General features: G+C 39.9%; 1 protein-coding gene across 1 annotated transcript in view; it reads right to left on the bottom strand.

Annotated features, from left to right (window-relative positions):
* The window catches only part of PTPRM (protein tyrosine phosphatase receptor type M), a 777,217-nt gene that overhangs the window by 479,760 nt on the left and 282,761 nt on the right, over positions 1-14,696 (bottom strand). Inside the window, 1 exon segment of the mRNA XM_080821527.1 lies at positions 400-671. Coding sequence (XP_080677653.1) covers positions 400-671 — 272 coding nt within the window.

The following is a 14,696-nucleotide window of genomic DNA, read 5'->3' as shown; positions in this document are numbered from 1 at the left end:
CATTTACTCCTGAGAGCAACTCATGATGAAGGAGTCTCCTCTTTGAGATTCAAGTGCTATGTCTCTGTGGGTCAAATATGCCTTAGTTAACATAGCGCTTGAAGATAGAATTTCCTGCCCTGCTGTAGGTTACTTAAAGCAACATTTTGGGGGTTCCCCCCGCCTTATTTTCTTGAAACAGTATATGCATAAACAAGTTTGAAAGGTGTTCTTTACTCTTTCTCAAGGTAACCTATAAAGACTTAATACACTCCTTAGCAAATAGCACATGCTTCCCTAACATGGGTATTTAAAAAACACCTACACTTCTTACACATTCTCTGATTATACTAATATGAAAACTGTGTTTTCAGAAGTTAGAAGATGCATCAAAACAGGAAATGAAAACAAAGAGCATACCTGATAAAAATTAGGCCAGAATGTACTAATGGCCAGTTCTGCCCTGTTCCATGTGCGGGTAGGGTCTCCAGATATGTTCCAGATAGGATTCCCCAAAGGCCCATTATTGACCTTCACGTAGACATTGAGTAACCCAGGAGCAGCATTACTCTTGCTGGATACAAAATAGTGAAAATCAATGCAGTGGGTGTCGTTTTCTTTCAGCTGAGGTAAGAGGAGGTGGGCTCTCTGCCCCTCAGGTCTCCCAGATGTGTTCACCAGCATGAAAGAGCCTGTGGAAAGAAAATCAATGGTGAGTTACAACCTGAAATACTACTTTCTGATCATCACTCAAAGCCGTCATCATTTACATGGTGGGTTGACACTGCAATGCTATGGATCTTACTTAGGCTTTGAGAGCCCTGTCTCTTTCACACCTTTCACCTCAAAGAATTCTCAAGGTCAGTGAATGGAAAGTTCCCTTGAAGTTACCGCATTCAGTCTCCTAAGTAACAAAAATATGCATAATTTTCTGACCTGCACTGATCATCTGGTAGTCACTAGCCATGTGTGGCTATTTACATTGAAATTAAGTAAAAACCCACGATATGAAAAGCTTGGGTCCTCAGCCACAATGGCCACATTTCCAGTGCTGAATGGGCTCCGGCGGTTGATGGCTACCACACTGGGAAGCACAGATATGGAATCTTCCTATCATCTCAGAAAGTGCTATGGGACAACACTATTCTGTGAGGGTTCCACCATTCAGCAGTTGAGCACTTTAATATTCTCGTGTAACCTAGAGAGAGAGAGAGAACAGATTGGCCTGATTTGTGGAATCTTAGAAGAATTTACTGGCCCTACGATGCTCCCTGCTGCCAATATAATAGAACTTTCTTGTAGTTCATTGCCACTCGCCCTTCCCCATTGCCATAAAAACTGACTTCTTGATAGTGGAGGTGTTTTCAAGACTGGTAATGACTGAGCGTACCGATGCCATCGTTGTGCCAGTCAGAGGATGGTCATGCTCAGAAATCTCTATGAGCAATGTATATCTTTACATCCAAACCACCAGCCCACCCACGACTGCTGAAGAGTTTCCATGTGGATTCAAGCTTTCCAGATACCGTGACATCAACTGTGTCACTCGGGCCCTCCCCATGTCTAAGATCAACAGAAATGTCAATTAAAATAATTATATGAATTTTATATATCATATATTTGCTTTTATCTTTCTTTATGTAAATGTAAAGTTTTTATGTAAACATAAAGAAAGATAAAAGCAAAATGTTCTAAGATAAAAGGGAAAACAGAACATCATAAAGCCTTTCTGGCAGAGAGGAAAAATGTATTGAAACTCTGAGGGGAAAGAACACCTAAATTTGGAGCATAAAGATGAAAAAAGAAATACTACTCACATATGGCTGGACTCATGTTTTCTACTGGGAGAGGAAACTATTCCCCAGCTGAGTATTCTTTTTAAAATTTCCATTATTATGAACCATAATTTTCAAGGATGTGTATGTGTGTATGTATGTTTTTGTGTATATGTATTTTAGTACACACTCAACGAATACCAAAAACATATATACATTACTAGAAGAAGTAGATTTCTTTCCTAATTTAATTTTATTTTTTCAGTGTTCCAAGATTCATTGTTTATGCACCACACCCAGTGCTCTATGTACTATGTGCCCTCCTTAATACCCACCACCAGGCTCACCCAACCCTCCACCCTCCTCCCCTCCAAAACCCTCAGTTTGTTTCTCAGATTTCTTTTCTTGTCTACAAACTGTGATTTCCTAAACAGCAAAAAGAGAAGACACCTTTCTCAGAGAATTATTATGAGGACAAAATAAAAAACCATAAATATAGGTATATCTTTTATAAATTAATAGGCTACTGTTAAGGAATCAATACCAGACAATGTTTACTGATGGCTGTTACCTCTACAGTGCCCTGTGTAAGGGGAGCTAGTAGTAATGGCATTAAAGATAAACAGGAATTGAGTCAAAGAAAGATCAGGAAGCTGTTTACCCAAGTTTTAGGATGAGTTAGTGGCCAAACCAAAACTTTGAGCCCCTAAGCTTCCAGCCCATCACTCACCCTGTTACACTCCAATAACCCCATGTTTCTTCATGTGCCGTTTGAGCGTATATGAAGAAAACAAACCCCTTCGCGACAGTGAAGGAAAATTACAGTCGCTCTTTGAAAATAGAGCAATTTTTCAAAAGATGAATGTTATGCACCTGGAAATATGAAAGCCAAGCCACAAGGGAAGGGTTATCTATGGAACATATATTCCAGTAATAAGGAAGAACTACAAATGTGATTTAAGAATGAGTTGGGGGCACAGAGAGGAAACAAGTGGCAAGAGCGTATCATTGAAATGATTCGGGTTAGCCAGGTTCTATAAAATGTAAAAAAAAAAAAAAATCTTCAAAATAGGCAGGGTAGATCAATCCCCTCACAAACCTTAAGCTGACTGTTAGTGTTTATGATATGAGTTAAAAATCATACTTTTCTGCATAAATATAAGCAGATCTATTCCGTATTCGATCATGTGGGGCTCTGCTACCTGCAACCTAGTTACAATATATTTTCCTACTGATAGGGCTGACCAGGACATGGCCTTGAGGTCAACGTTGAATTACCAAAACGTTTAGTACAAGGAAAGTACTTCTTGCACTGTTCCCATCAGTGAAACTCAGGCAGCCACGGGTGGTAAACACAGCCATATGGAAAGGAAGGCAGAAGCATGTATTTCCTATATCCTGTGACATCTAGCTTGGATGCCTGGGTGAAGCTGAAACAGACAAGTCTCTTTTCCCATGTTGGTATAAACTGGATAGCTTCCTACCATTACTGTTCAGGGAATCACCAGGAATCCCTAAAACACTATTCTCCTAGCTGTGCAACCAAGCCTCCATTATACTCCATTCCAGCACAAAATGCTCTGTCGGCTGTTTGAGATATCTAACGTATACAGACATTTTTAACTTGAAGTCAAGGTGAAATGCAGGTATTGTAAGTTATAAATACTCAAATGATCATAATTTTTATACTCCTTTCTCCTTTGTAACCTTTTTAAGCCAGAAAACACCGTCTCTTTTGTTACTGGGTGTGCTTCGGTGATGCAGATGAGCTCAAACGGGATTAGCAAATAGGGGGATGACATCCATCTAACACAGAAGTCCCTTGGGTTCATGCGTGACTTTCTGCAGGACATTAAAGTTTTCGAGAGATCTCAATAAAGGGCTACATGATGACCTTTAAACAAAGATCCAGACTTGCACAATGCCTCCACTCAGGGGAAGAAGTGGCAAGAAATTTAGTGGTTTCGAAAACCATCCTCTCCACTCTGTAAAGTTGTCTGGGAAACTGCAAGAACAGAGGAAAAAACCTTGGAGCTTCTGCTCCCCTCCTGAGTTGAAAAGGAAAGAACGTTGACTGATGAAGAAGACCCTATTTTTAAGTTGGCAGAAAGTGATCTCTATTAGAAGGGACTGACTACAGTAGAAAGATGAAAACCAGAGCCTGAGGGTACAGAGTGAAGGATGGAGTTACTGGGATTCTGAAAGCCAGATGGGAGTTGATGGGACCAGGAGTTTTGGGAGGGTTGTTACTGTTCATGTCGGTTCTCCAGCTACAGAGCTACATAGCTTCTGAGTGACCAGCCCCAACCCCATTTCTCTCACAAACTCTATCATTTTCAGTGTGTGATTCTGCGAAATGATCAGATCTTCCAAGAACATGGGTGTGGTATTGGAGGACATGCCGGCTCTATCCCTGCCATCTTTTTCACCTGTTCTGGCCTCAGGAAGCAATTCTGCCTTGACTAGTCACAAGCAAAGTTCTTCTTCCTTTCAACAGTAGAAAAGCCACCTGAGCAACACTATGGTCAACACACAGAAGATTCTGGAAGAAAAGTCTCTCTTTTCCAAGCCCCTTCTCTGGGGTATGGTCACCTGAGAAGTCCTTTTTTCCCCCTCAATTGGTATTTTTATGTAGCCCCCATAATTAATGATTAATGTATAAGGGTACTTAGGACAATGCTTGCCAAATAGCGCAAGTTCAAAAATTGTTGACCAGCATTACCATGACTTTGTTTTCCTCACACCTCATTTAAATGTGTGGCTCCTTTAAATTATCTGCAATTCTTTAGCATTTCACTTGATATATTTCTACTTGTCCACGTCACAACCCTCCTGGTCCTATCCTATTTCATCTAAGTGGTAATTTTTAAGTTTCCTCTCTTTATGAGAGAGGAACATTAGTATTAAAGGGTTACAAAACCTTCAACACAGTTGATCTTGCTTCTACATTAAAGCTCTGGGAAAAGGATCTCTATTTCTACGTGTGGTCATGAGGACTAATCTCACAGCTTCAAAGTAGAGAAGATGACATTTCAGCCAACACAAGTATTTCCTGATGGTGCTACATTATTGTCTTATGGTAACTTTACATGAGAAAGTGTGAACACTTAATGCTTAGCACAGTCTGGCAAAACCAGAATCCTGGGGGTAAATTCCCAGTTAGGCATACAGAAATGGCAGGTGGGAGGGAAGAGATGCCTTTTAATTGTTTGAATTTATCACCTATCAGCTACGAGAGTAAAGTCAACTCGCCAATGTTTAAAGGATCCAAGGTATTTATATTCAATTTTAGACTATTAAGTCTGTTTTTTAAAAAAATATTCCTATATGGCTGAATGTTTAATTTTCACCTCCTGCTTCAATGTTTTGACTGTGAGGAAATGCATTTTCAAAGACTAATTGGGTCTCCCTCAGTAGGTACTTCCTTACCTCAATTTTTTCCCCCAACAAAAAACACTCCAACTGGGCAAATAAATAAAAGAAATCAGAATTCAAATTAGCATAGAAATTCTGTTTGTGTTCAAATAACAAAACACCCTTAAGTCACAAGTGTAGACGTAGAGAATATAACATTGCAGGCAAATGAAAAGAACTCCACGTAACAGAGCTGGCTTCAAAAGGGGCAGTTTTTAAAAAGCACACTTTGAAGGTCTTTAAGAATAATTATTTTGGTTTCTCTGAAAACGAAAACTTCGCTATGAGAACATGCAATATTCACATTCTTGAATCTTTGGGTGAATTAAATTTAGCTTAATCATATCCACTGGCAAATGCTTTTCATTGGACTATCTTCCATCATTGTTTGTGACAGCAGCAATAGCTAGATATAATTAGTTATTCCGTTCTACCCCATCATTAAAATTTGCATTGGTGTGGTAGAGGCTCTAGATTTTTAAAAGCTAAGGAAATTGCATAAATTCTCTTCATACATTTCAGAAACTTTGTGAGCCCAACAAAAAAGGGAGCATTTTCCATCATCCAGCAGGAAGAGAGAATTACGTGTGTTATTAAATACTTGAGCTGGTGGAGAAGCAGCATTTTATGAACTTGCAAGGGAGCAGATTTTCCACCCCAAATGTGTCTCTTTGGCATGTGGATTATTTTAAGCTGGTTATTCTTTTTTTTTTTTTTCTTTCTCTGCTTTCTAAAATTCTTTATTCAAATTCAATTTAGTTAACACATAGTGTATGACTAGTGTCGGGGGTAGAATTTAGTGATTCATCAGTTGCATAAAACACCCAGTGCTCATTCCAACAAATGCTCTCCTAATGCCCATCACCCAATTACCCCATCTGCCTCCCCTCCTCCCCTCTAGCAACTCTCAGTTTGTTTTCTAGAGCTCAGCATCTCTTACAGTTTGCCTCCCTGTTTTCATCTTATTTTACTTTTCCTTCCCTTTCCCCTATGTTCCTTTGTTTTGTTTCTTAGGTTCCACATATGAGTGAGATCATATAATAATTTTCTTTCTCTGATTGACTTATTTCACTTAGCCTAATACCATTTAGTTCCATCGATGTCATTGCAAATAGCAAGATTTCATTCTTTTTGATGGTTGAGTAATATTCCATTGCATATACATTCCACATCTTCTTTATCCATTCATCTGTCGATTAACATCTGGGCTCTTTCCATAGTTTGGCTATTGTGGACATTGCTGCTGTAAACACTGGGGTACAGGTGCCCCTTTGAATCACTATATTTGTATCCTTTGGATAAACACCTAGTAGTAGTTAGTTACTCTTAAGAAACAGCACACACACGTGAAGTTCTCAAAACTGAGTAAAAGTTACCCTTGCCTAAGAGACAGTTATCAGGGGAAACTCCGTTTATAACAGTGTCTCCCTTTCTGTGCCAGGAAGAGGGGGATAACCACATTTCTAGAAACTCTTGTCAATGGAAAATAAAGCTTAAATTTACAAAACAACCTTATCCTTGTTGACTGCTTTTCCTTTCCTGATTCACCACCTCCAGCACCCTTGGTCTTTAGCTGAAGATGGTATTCAAGCTGACGGCTTCAGCCATTTCAGGAATTTCCTTTTCTAGGGTCTCTCCCACATATATAGGAAGTATACAAGATATTAAACTTCTGTTTGTTTCCTCCTTTTAATCTGTTTTATGTTAATTTCTTGTTATATTAATTGATATTAATTTAATTACTAGACTAGCCAAAGAACCTAGAAGGTGCAAAGGAGCAAAATTTGCCACCCCAAAGTGTGTCTCTTTGACATAGGGATTATTTTGAAGAAATGGAAGACTCAGGAAGAAACTCTGACCCTCTCCCTAACTCGATAAAAGAATTTAGATAGAGGAGCTGCTCCAAAGAGTGAGCAATCACCATAGATAATTACTGTATAATATGAACTAGGTGTGGTGGACAGGGAGGAACTTAGAAAAGTCTGTTCACATTCTTCTCTATGTCCCATTGTTTCTGCCTGACCCAGCAAACACTTGTTTGTCAAACATTTACTCTTTCTCATCTTCCTGTGAATTGTTTTTCTTCCCTTTGAAGTCCCTGATAAGCGCCTCCTTTTCTTAGCTCTGAATGGCGCATAAGCCCCAATTGCCTGACTGCTTGTAGGTTTCATACTCTTATGGAATACCCCGAGAACATCTGTAACTAAGTTTTATTTTCTCCTGTTAATTTGTCTCATGTCGATTTAATTCTTAGACAAGCCAAAAAAAAAAAAAACCCACCTTGAATCACAGGAGAAAATATTTCCTCCTGACAAAGGCGAGAAGGGAAAATTTCCCACCCCCACAAATATTAATGTCACTCTAAAATTCTTAAGCCTCTTAATTTTAGTAAAAGTACACAGATCATTGGCCTTTCTCTTCCTTTGGCTGTTTTGTCTTCATTTTCTTTTTCTTCTCTGTGACATGTCTTCAAATTTGTAGATGTAAAATCCAAAAGCTAAATAGAAAGTTTACAAGTTCCACTTTTGCTGGTGTAAATCCTGCCTCTAGTTTACAGGGCCATTCTGTTTTTCTTCTGACCTACTATATATACCAGTCGTAACAATTCAGCTATCTAGAGAAGTGCTTCTCGAACCACCTGTGATGAACGACCATTTTTCTAAAAATATCTGATGCATCCCAGATCAAATGTATGTCAAATGCAATAAACATGGATTTCCAAAAAAGAATCAATAAAAAGGCATGCAAAACGCAAGCCCATATTTGTTAATAGATTAAATAAGTGTAAAAACACTCTTGTCAAATTTCTATAAAATTTCTGAAGACTTGCTCTCAATTTCTATAGTGGTCATGGGCAGGAACAGTGTGCTGACCAGCTCTGATGTGCAGACCCCACCAAGTAGCACAGGCTTAAAGTTTGAATAGTATAGCAAACCAGGTTCCCAAGTACCCAAGTGTATGTAATTTTTTTTCTTAACGTGGGAAAAAAAGACAGAGATGGACAAATTGAAAGAAAGGAAGGAAAAAAAATTCTCTGGTTTCTTAACCCAAAGATGAAGGCTATCAAGCTGATCCCTTTAGCTGTGAAAGAAATTTGTTAAAGAAGACACAAAGGAAGAATGAAAAGTGAATGGAGAGGGAAGAGGCAAACACAATCTTGGGAAATGGAAAGAGAGCAGCAAGGCTGAATTCAGAATAGAACCAGCTTTGAGGCAAGGAGGAGAGGAAGAGGGCTCCAAGAACACATCTTGGCTATTCTTAAGGAGAAAAGGAAATGTAGGGAAGTCAAATGTGCCACCCAGTCCTTGGGCCAAAGGCTGCATCTGTCCCATCTCATTAAGTCCTCCCAATAATAAAGACCCATAGAAACACAGAAAACAGTTAGCTCATCAAAGGGTCCACCAACAGCATCTGATGGAGCTAAAGGGAATACGAATTTTTCACATTCAGGCTCTAATAAAGGCAATGCTCTAAAACCAACATTTTCCAAACATGTGGACCCATCTTGGTACCAAAACACTGCATATGCACCCCAGTATGCAAGTGTGATGTTCTGTGTGCGTACATGCATTACACACACACACATACACAGACACAGAACTTCCATGAAGAAATATGTGTCCCTATTTTTTCTTGTCAAGTGTGTGTATATTATACTCACGTTTCCTATTCTGCTGTTTCATTTTGTGACACACAGATGAAAATGAATGCTGGACACAACTGACAACTGATTCCACAGCCCACGGATGCTTAAAATCATACCGCAACTCCTGTCCCGGTAACCCAAACAAATAAGATCTACACTGTGCTCTACCGCTTTCGTAAAAGAGCTTTGTATTTTTAATTTGTAATTTTAAATTTGATCTTATCCTTCAAATACCAAAATACCAGATGACATCCCTCCTCCTGCTCCCTCGGCCAATACCAACAATGGTCCTAAAAAATATGTCTTTTCTGATGAGAAATGAGGAAGTTGAAAGCCTGTGGAGAAATAAATGAACTTAGGGAGCAAAGCTCCAAGGGAACAAAGCCTCTGTGGGGAGCTGCCACCATCACTTTAAAAACACTTATTAGCACCCATTTCAGCCCAATGGAACCACATCTGTAGCCACATCCATATTCCTCAGACCAGATGACATGCATCTTTCTTCAGCTCCTGGGTCTTCTATGCCTCTCTTAAAAATGTACAAACTCTGGTACAAACATGAAATACTTATTTTGCAACCACTAGTGAGTACAACTTTAATTAAAAGAAAAATTCTTTTTACCCAAATATCATATCCACCTCTCTATTTTGCCCTCTCTCTTGTCTTTCTCTTGGATTCTCCAACATTATTAGTCAGGTACACTGATTTTGGCCATGGTCCTAATATGCTGGTGAACATACAGTAAGATGGTAAAGAAGTAATACCATATCACAGGAAAGCCCCAGCAAAACTGTGTAACTACGCCATTTCCTCACTTCCCCGGTCCACGTGGCACTTTCACTGGGAGAGGAGGGGATCTGAAAGGGAACTTCTTACAAGTCCGACCAGCTAGTACCCAGCACTCTGTTCTCCCCAAGGGAATGTCACAGCAATAGGTGCTATAAAATTAATAACAAGCATAGCTAAAGCCTAGCACACACCTAAATAGTAAGCATCATGAGCATAGCATATACGGAAAATGTGCGTAGAACACTTGCTTCAAGATAACTTGTACTGAAGACCCAAAACATATGCAATTGTCAGCTTAGTGATTCACGGCATAACTGAGTGGGTATTTTTATTATTTACTGTTCATAAAGATACTGAGCTGCCCCCAATAATTTCACTCTCCTTACCTGGTCAGCTTTAGCCATGGCGGGATATATCTGAGTGACCATTATATACTGGGCATTTTGAGAACTGTGAACAATAAAACCTGAACCAATTCCTCCTGCAAGAAATCTCACAGCTGTAATCATATTTTAGATATTTCAGCACAGAAAGAAAAAAAATGCACAGAATTAACAAATCTGATCCATTAAGTTGACCAACATTTACATAAACCACAATCTCAAGGGCCTGTAAAATTTGTGGATTTATAACTGTCAACCAGTGGGGCTCCACAGTGGCTCAGTTGCTAAGCATCTGCCTTCAGCTCAGGTCATGATCCCAGGGTCCTGGTATCAAGCCCCGCATGGGGCTCCCTGCTCGGTGGGAAGCCTGCTTCTCCCTCTCCCACTTCCGCTGCTTCTGTTCCCTCTCTCACTCAATCTCTCTCTGTCAAATAAATAAAATCTTAAAAAAGGGGGGGGGGGCGCGCCTGGGTGGCTCAGTGGGTTAAGGCTCTTGCCTTTGGCTCAGGTCATGGTCTCAGGGTCCTGGGATAGAGCCCCACATCAGGCTCTCTGCTCAGCAGGGAGCCTGCTTCCCCCTCTCTCTCTACCTGCCTCTCTGCCTACTTGTGATCTCTGTCTGTCAAATAAATAAATAAAATCTTAAAAAAAAAAAAATAGAACTGGCACCTGGGTGGCTCAGTGGGTGATAGCCTCTGCCTTCGCTCAGGTCATGATCTCCGGGTCCTGGGATCAAGCCCCGCATTGGGCTCTCTGCTCAGCGGGGAGCCTGCTTCCCTTCCTCTCTCTCTGCCTGCCTCTCTGCCTACTTGTGATCTCTGTCTGTCAAATAAATAAATAAAATCTTAAAAAAAAAATAGAACTGTCAACCAGTAACTGTTTTAAAAACGAGTTTTGAGACAGGGAGGAAAAATAAAATAAGATAAAAACAGAGAGGGAGACAAATCCTAAGAGACTCTTAATCATTGGAAACAAACAGGGTTGCTGGAGGGGACAGGGGGGTGGATGGGGTAACTGGGTGATAGACACTGGGGAGGGCACATGATGGAATGAGCACTGGGTGTTGTATGCAATTGATGAATCACTAAATTCTACCACTGAAATTAATAATACACTACATAGGGGCGCCTGGGTGGCTGAGTTGTTAAGTGTCTGCCTTCAGCTCAGGATATGATCCCAGGATCCTAGGATCGAGCCCCCACATCGGGCTCCCTGCTCAGAGGGAAGCCTGCTCCCATGCCCCCTGCTTGTTGTTCCCTCTCTTACTGTCTCTCTCTCTCTGTCAAATAAACAAAATCTTTAAAAGTAAAAAAAATAAAAAATAATACACTATATATTAACTAACTTGACTTTAAATAAAACATTTTTTTAAAAAGAAGGCATGAAGAGACTCAGAGCGAATGGAGGGTACTCTGGGGGTTCCATTCAGAGAAGTACTGTGCTCTCCTTTCATAAGAAAAGTAAAGCTTTACTGAGCACTAACTCACGTTGCATTATGTCATCCAAACTGCTTGTGTGACTTAGCTGGAAAATACTATGTGTGTGCTTTATAATTTGTAAGTAAAAAACAAATAGAGTAAAGCAAACAAACCCTTTTAACTATCTGCTGACGCTAATGACTGTATCTTGGGAAATAAGCCACATGTACAATGGGGAAGTGACAGGTATACTGTTCAGAACTTTCTTAAGAGACTGCTTAATTTCCCATACGTCAGGTTTTTCATTGATTGACATCTTTAGAAATGAGTTCGTTTTTGTTCTAAATCTCAGAACGACACAAACCGTCACAATATATACATCTGCCACAGTTACTGTTGATTTAGAGATGATTTTTTTCACATGTGTATCTGTTAACAGGCTAAACCATGTCTTGCTTTAAGAAGAAATTATACAGTTAAGCTTCTATATAAAATGTAAATCAAACTTAACTGTTTAAAAAATGCATCAACTTTGACATTTTCAGTTTACCAGAAGCCTGCTGGTGGTGCTCAAGAGGAGTTCAGCTAAATCATTCTTTGTCATAAAAAATATTTCCCAAAACACTCTAAGGGTTCTGTTAACAACTATGATTGAGAGCTCCCCATAATCCTGAAGAAGGAGCCGAAGATTTTGCTTAAGATGTTTCATCTTGGGCTGGGGACAGAAAACCAGAGCCAAGCAGGGACCCTCAATCAGAGGACAGAAGGAAGGAATTATCAAAACTCGACAAGGTGAGTCAGGAGGGGAAATTATACTGGCCTCCACATTGAACTGATGATACAACATCAAATTTAGAAGTGATCAAAACAGTCTGGAATTCAAGGAATCTGTTGGATTAATTAAGCAGCAACAACATCAAGATACCAATAAATAAATAACAAATGATATGAAGAGACAATTTGCATCAGCAAAAATACAATTAGTGGAGAGGCGTCTGGGAAAAATATTTCTCTTCACCACTAAGTCATGAAATTTAAATCAAAGCAAATGTCGGTTACAATTTTAAATGGAAGCTTCTTAGATATGTAAAACTTTCCCGACTACATGTGTGTGAGGTTCTGGTGAAGCTCCCGCCTGTGTTCAGAAAGGAAGCCCTATCACTGAATATAGAATTCCGGTAGTAAAGACCATAAAGACAGTCATACTCTTCGCCCTTTTAGGGCAGGTTGGGAGAGAAACCTACAAATCTTAACTTAGCATTATGTGACCTTATGAAAAGCAGCCTACACTTGAACTGACTCATGGACAGTGGGGAAAAAAAGAAGAACACTTTGTTTTAATGACCTTCTGGAAGCCAGGGGGACTAGTGTGGATCAAGCCCTCGTCCTGGTGCAGGATAGAACACAGGGGCCCCCTGAGCTTGGTGGGGAGCTGAGCTCTGCAGCCACACAGCCTGTGTTTGGATAGTGACTCAGCCATGTACTGGATGCCACTGAGCAAGTTAGCGAACTCCACTATGCCTCAGTTTCCTAACCTAAGATGTAAGGATAAAACTGTTCCCATCTCAAAGAGGCTGTTCAGTGATTAAATGAGATAATTCACATAGAATCCTTCTTAGCAGGGTGCCTGGCACATACATAGTAGGCATGTGCCAAAGTTTGGCTAAGTGTATTTGGCCTTGGCTTAGCCAGATGAAATAGCTGAGTGCCTACTTCAAGGTCGTTACGTGTATCAGTGATCACATGATTATACAGCCTGCCCCCATCCATATCTATTCAATGTAATGAGGTCAGCGATATAAACCAAGTCTGCCACTTGGATTTATTTTCAATATCTGAACATTAATTTTCAAATATACATAATCATTCTGGATATTACTCAGGGTAAAATATCTAAACATTAAAAACATGTTAAACTTTTACCAAATCCACTGAAATACAAATGTACATTTTTTTATTATAAGAGTAAAATGCAGGGCGCCTGGGTGGCTCTGTCGGTTAACCCTCCGACTCCTGATTTGGGCTCAGGTCATGATCTCAGGGTCGTGAGATTGAACCCCATGACTGGCTCCATGCTCAGCACAGACTCTGCTTGAGATTCTCTCTCTCCCTCTGCATCTGCCCTTCCCCTGCTCATGTGTCCTCTCTCTCTCTTTATATCAAAATAAATAAATAAAATCTCAAAAAAATAAAATGCTACAATAATTAATGGGAATTGTGAAAGCTATTAATTGCACTTTTAATACTGTTAAAAACCTTCAAATAGTTACATAGGTAAATATATCAGCTATTCATATGAGGAGTAACAACAGCAAACATAGGTATAATATTTAATACACACCGGCATTCTTCTAAGTGCTGTGCCTGCAGTAACCCTTTTAAATCTTACAGAAGACAAGAAAGCTGAGGTGTACAGAGGCAGAGATTAAGTAACTTGTTCAAGGTCTTGCAGCTAGTTAAGTGGCAGATGTGAGATACGGCCTCAGGCCAAATATGACACCATGTGGCCTCTCAGTTTTGAAGCTGTACTTAAGTTAGATTTTATTTTATTTTATTTTTAGATAATTTTAGGAAGAACATTATATCCTCTTGAGTCAATACCTATATACCACATATAGTATATACAGTATATATATGTATATGTATATATGTGTATATTTTTACATATATATATAAAATACACACACACACACACACACACACACACACACACACACACGTATATATAAAGAAGTAGAGTCCAGTTCTGAGGAACTTCAGGCTCCAAGGGAAAAGGAAAAGTTGCTCACTTTCAGGTGAACAAGTCCCGGCTAGCCTGCTGGAAGAAGGGGATCCCGTGAAGCAAAGCTACGCTTTCCCACCCAGCCCCAGTCAACCCTACAGCTTATTGCTCATGCGTGAAGGAGCTCAGCCAAGAAGAGCCACGCACAGTCCCCAGAGCAACAGAACCCCTCAGCTGAACCCAGCTCCAATTACTAACACACAGAATTGTCAGCTATGGGTATTATTTTAAGATACCGAGTTTGGGGGCACATTGGTGGCTCAGTCTGTAAAGCATCAGACTCCTGATCTGAACTCAGTTCATGATCTAAGGGGTGTGAGACTGAACCCTGCCTCGGGCTCCATGCTGGGTGTGGAGCCTACTTAAGATTCTCTCTCTTCCTCTCTCTTTCCCTCTCCCTCTCTAAAAACAAACAAAGATACCAAGTTTGGGGACAGTGTGTTATGTAACTAACAATATCTGGTTAGGTAACAAAACTAGCAATATCTGGTTGAATCTAGGTGAGGAGT

Source organism: Martes martes, assembly GCF_963455335.1.
Source record: "Martes martes genome assembly, chromosome: 13".
NCBI classification, from domain to species: domain Eukaryota; kingdom Metazoa; phylum Chordata; class Mammalia; order Carnivora; family Mustelidae; genus Martes; species Martes martes.
The sequence above is the reverse complement of the archived record's forward strand: the minus strand, read 5'-3'. Positions and strand labels throughout refer to the sequence as shown.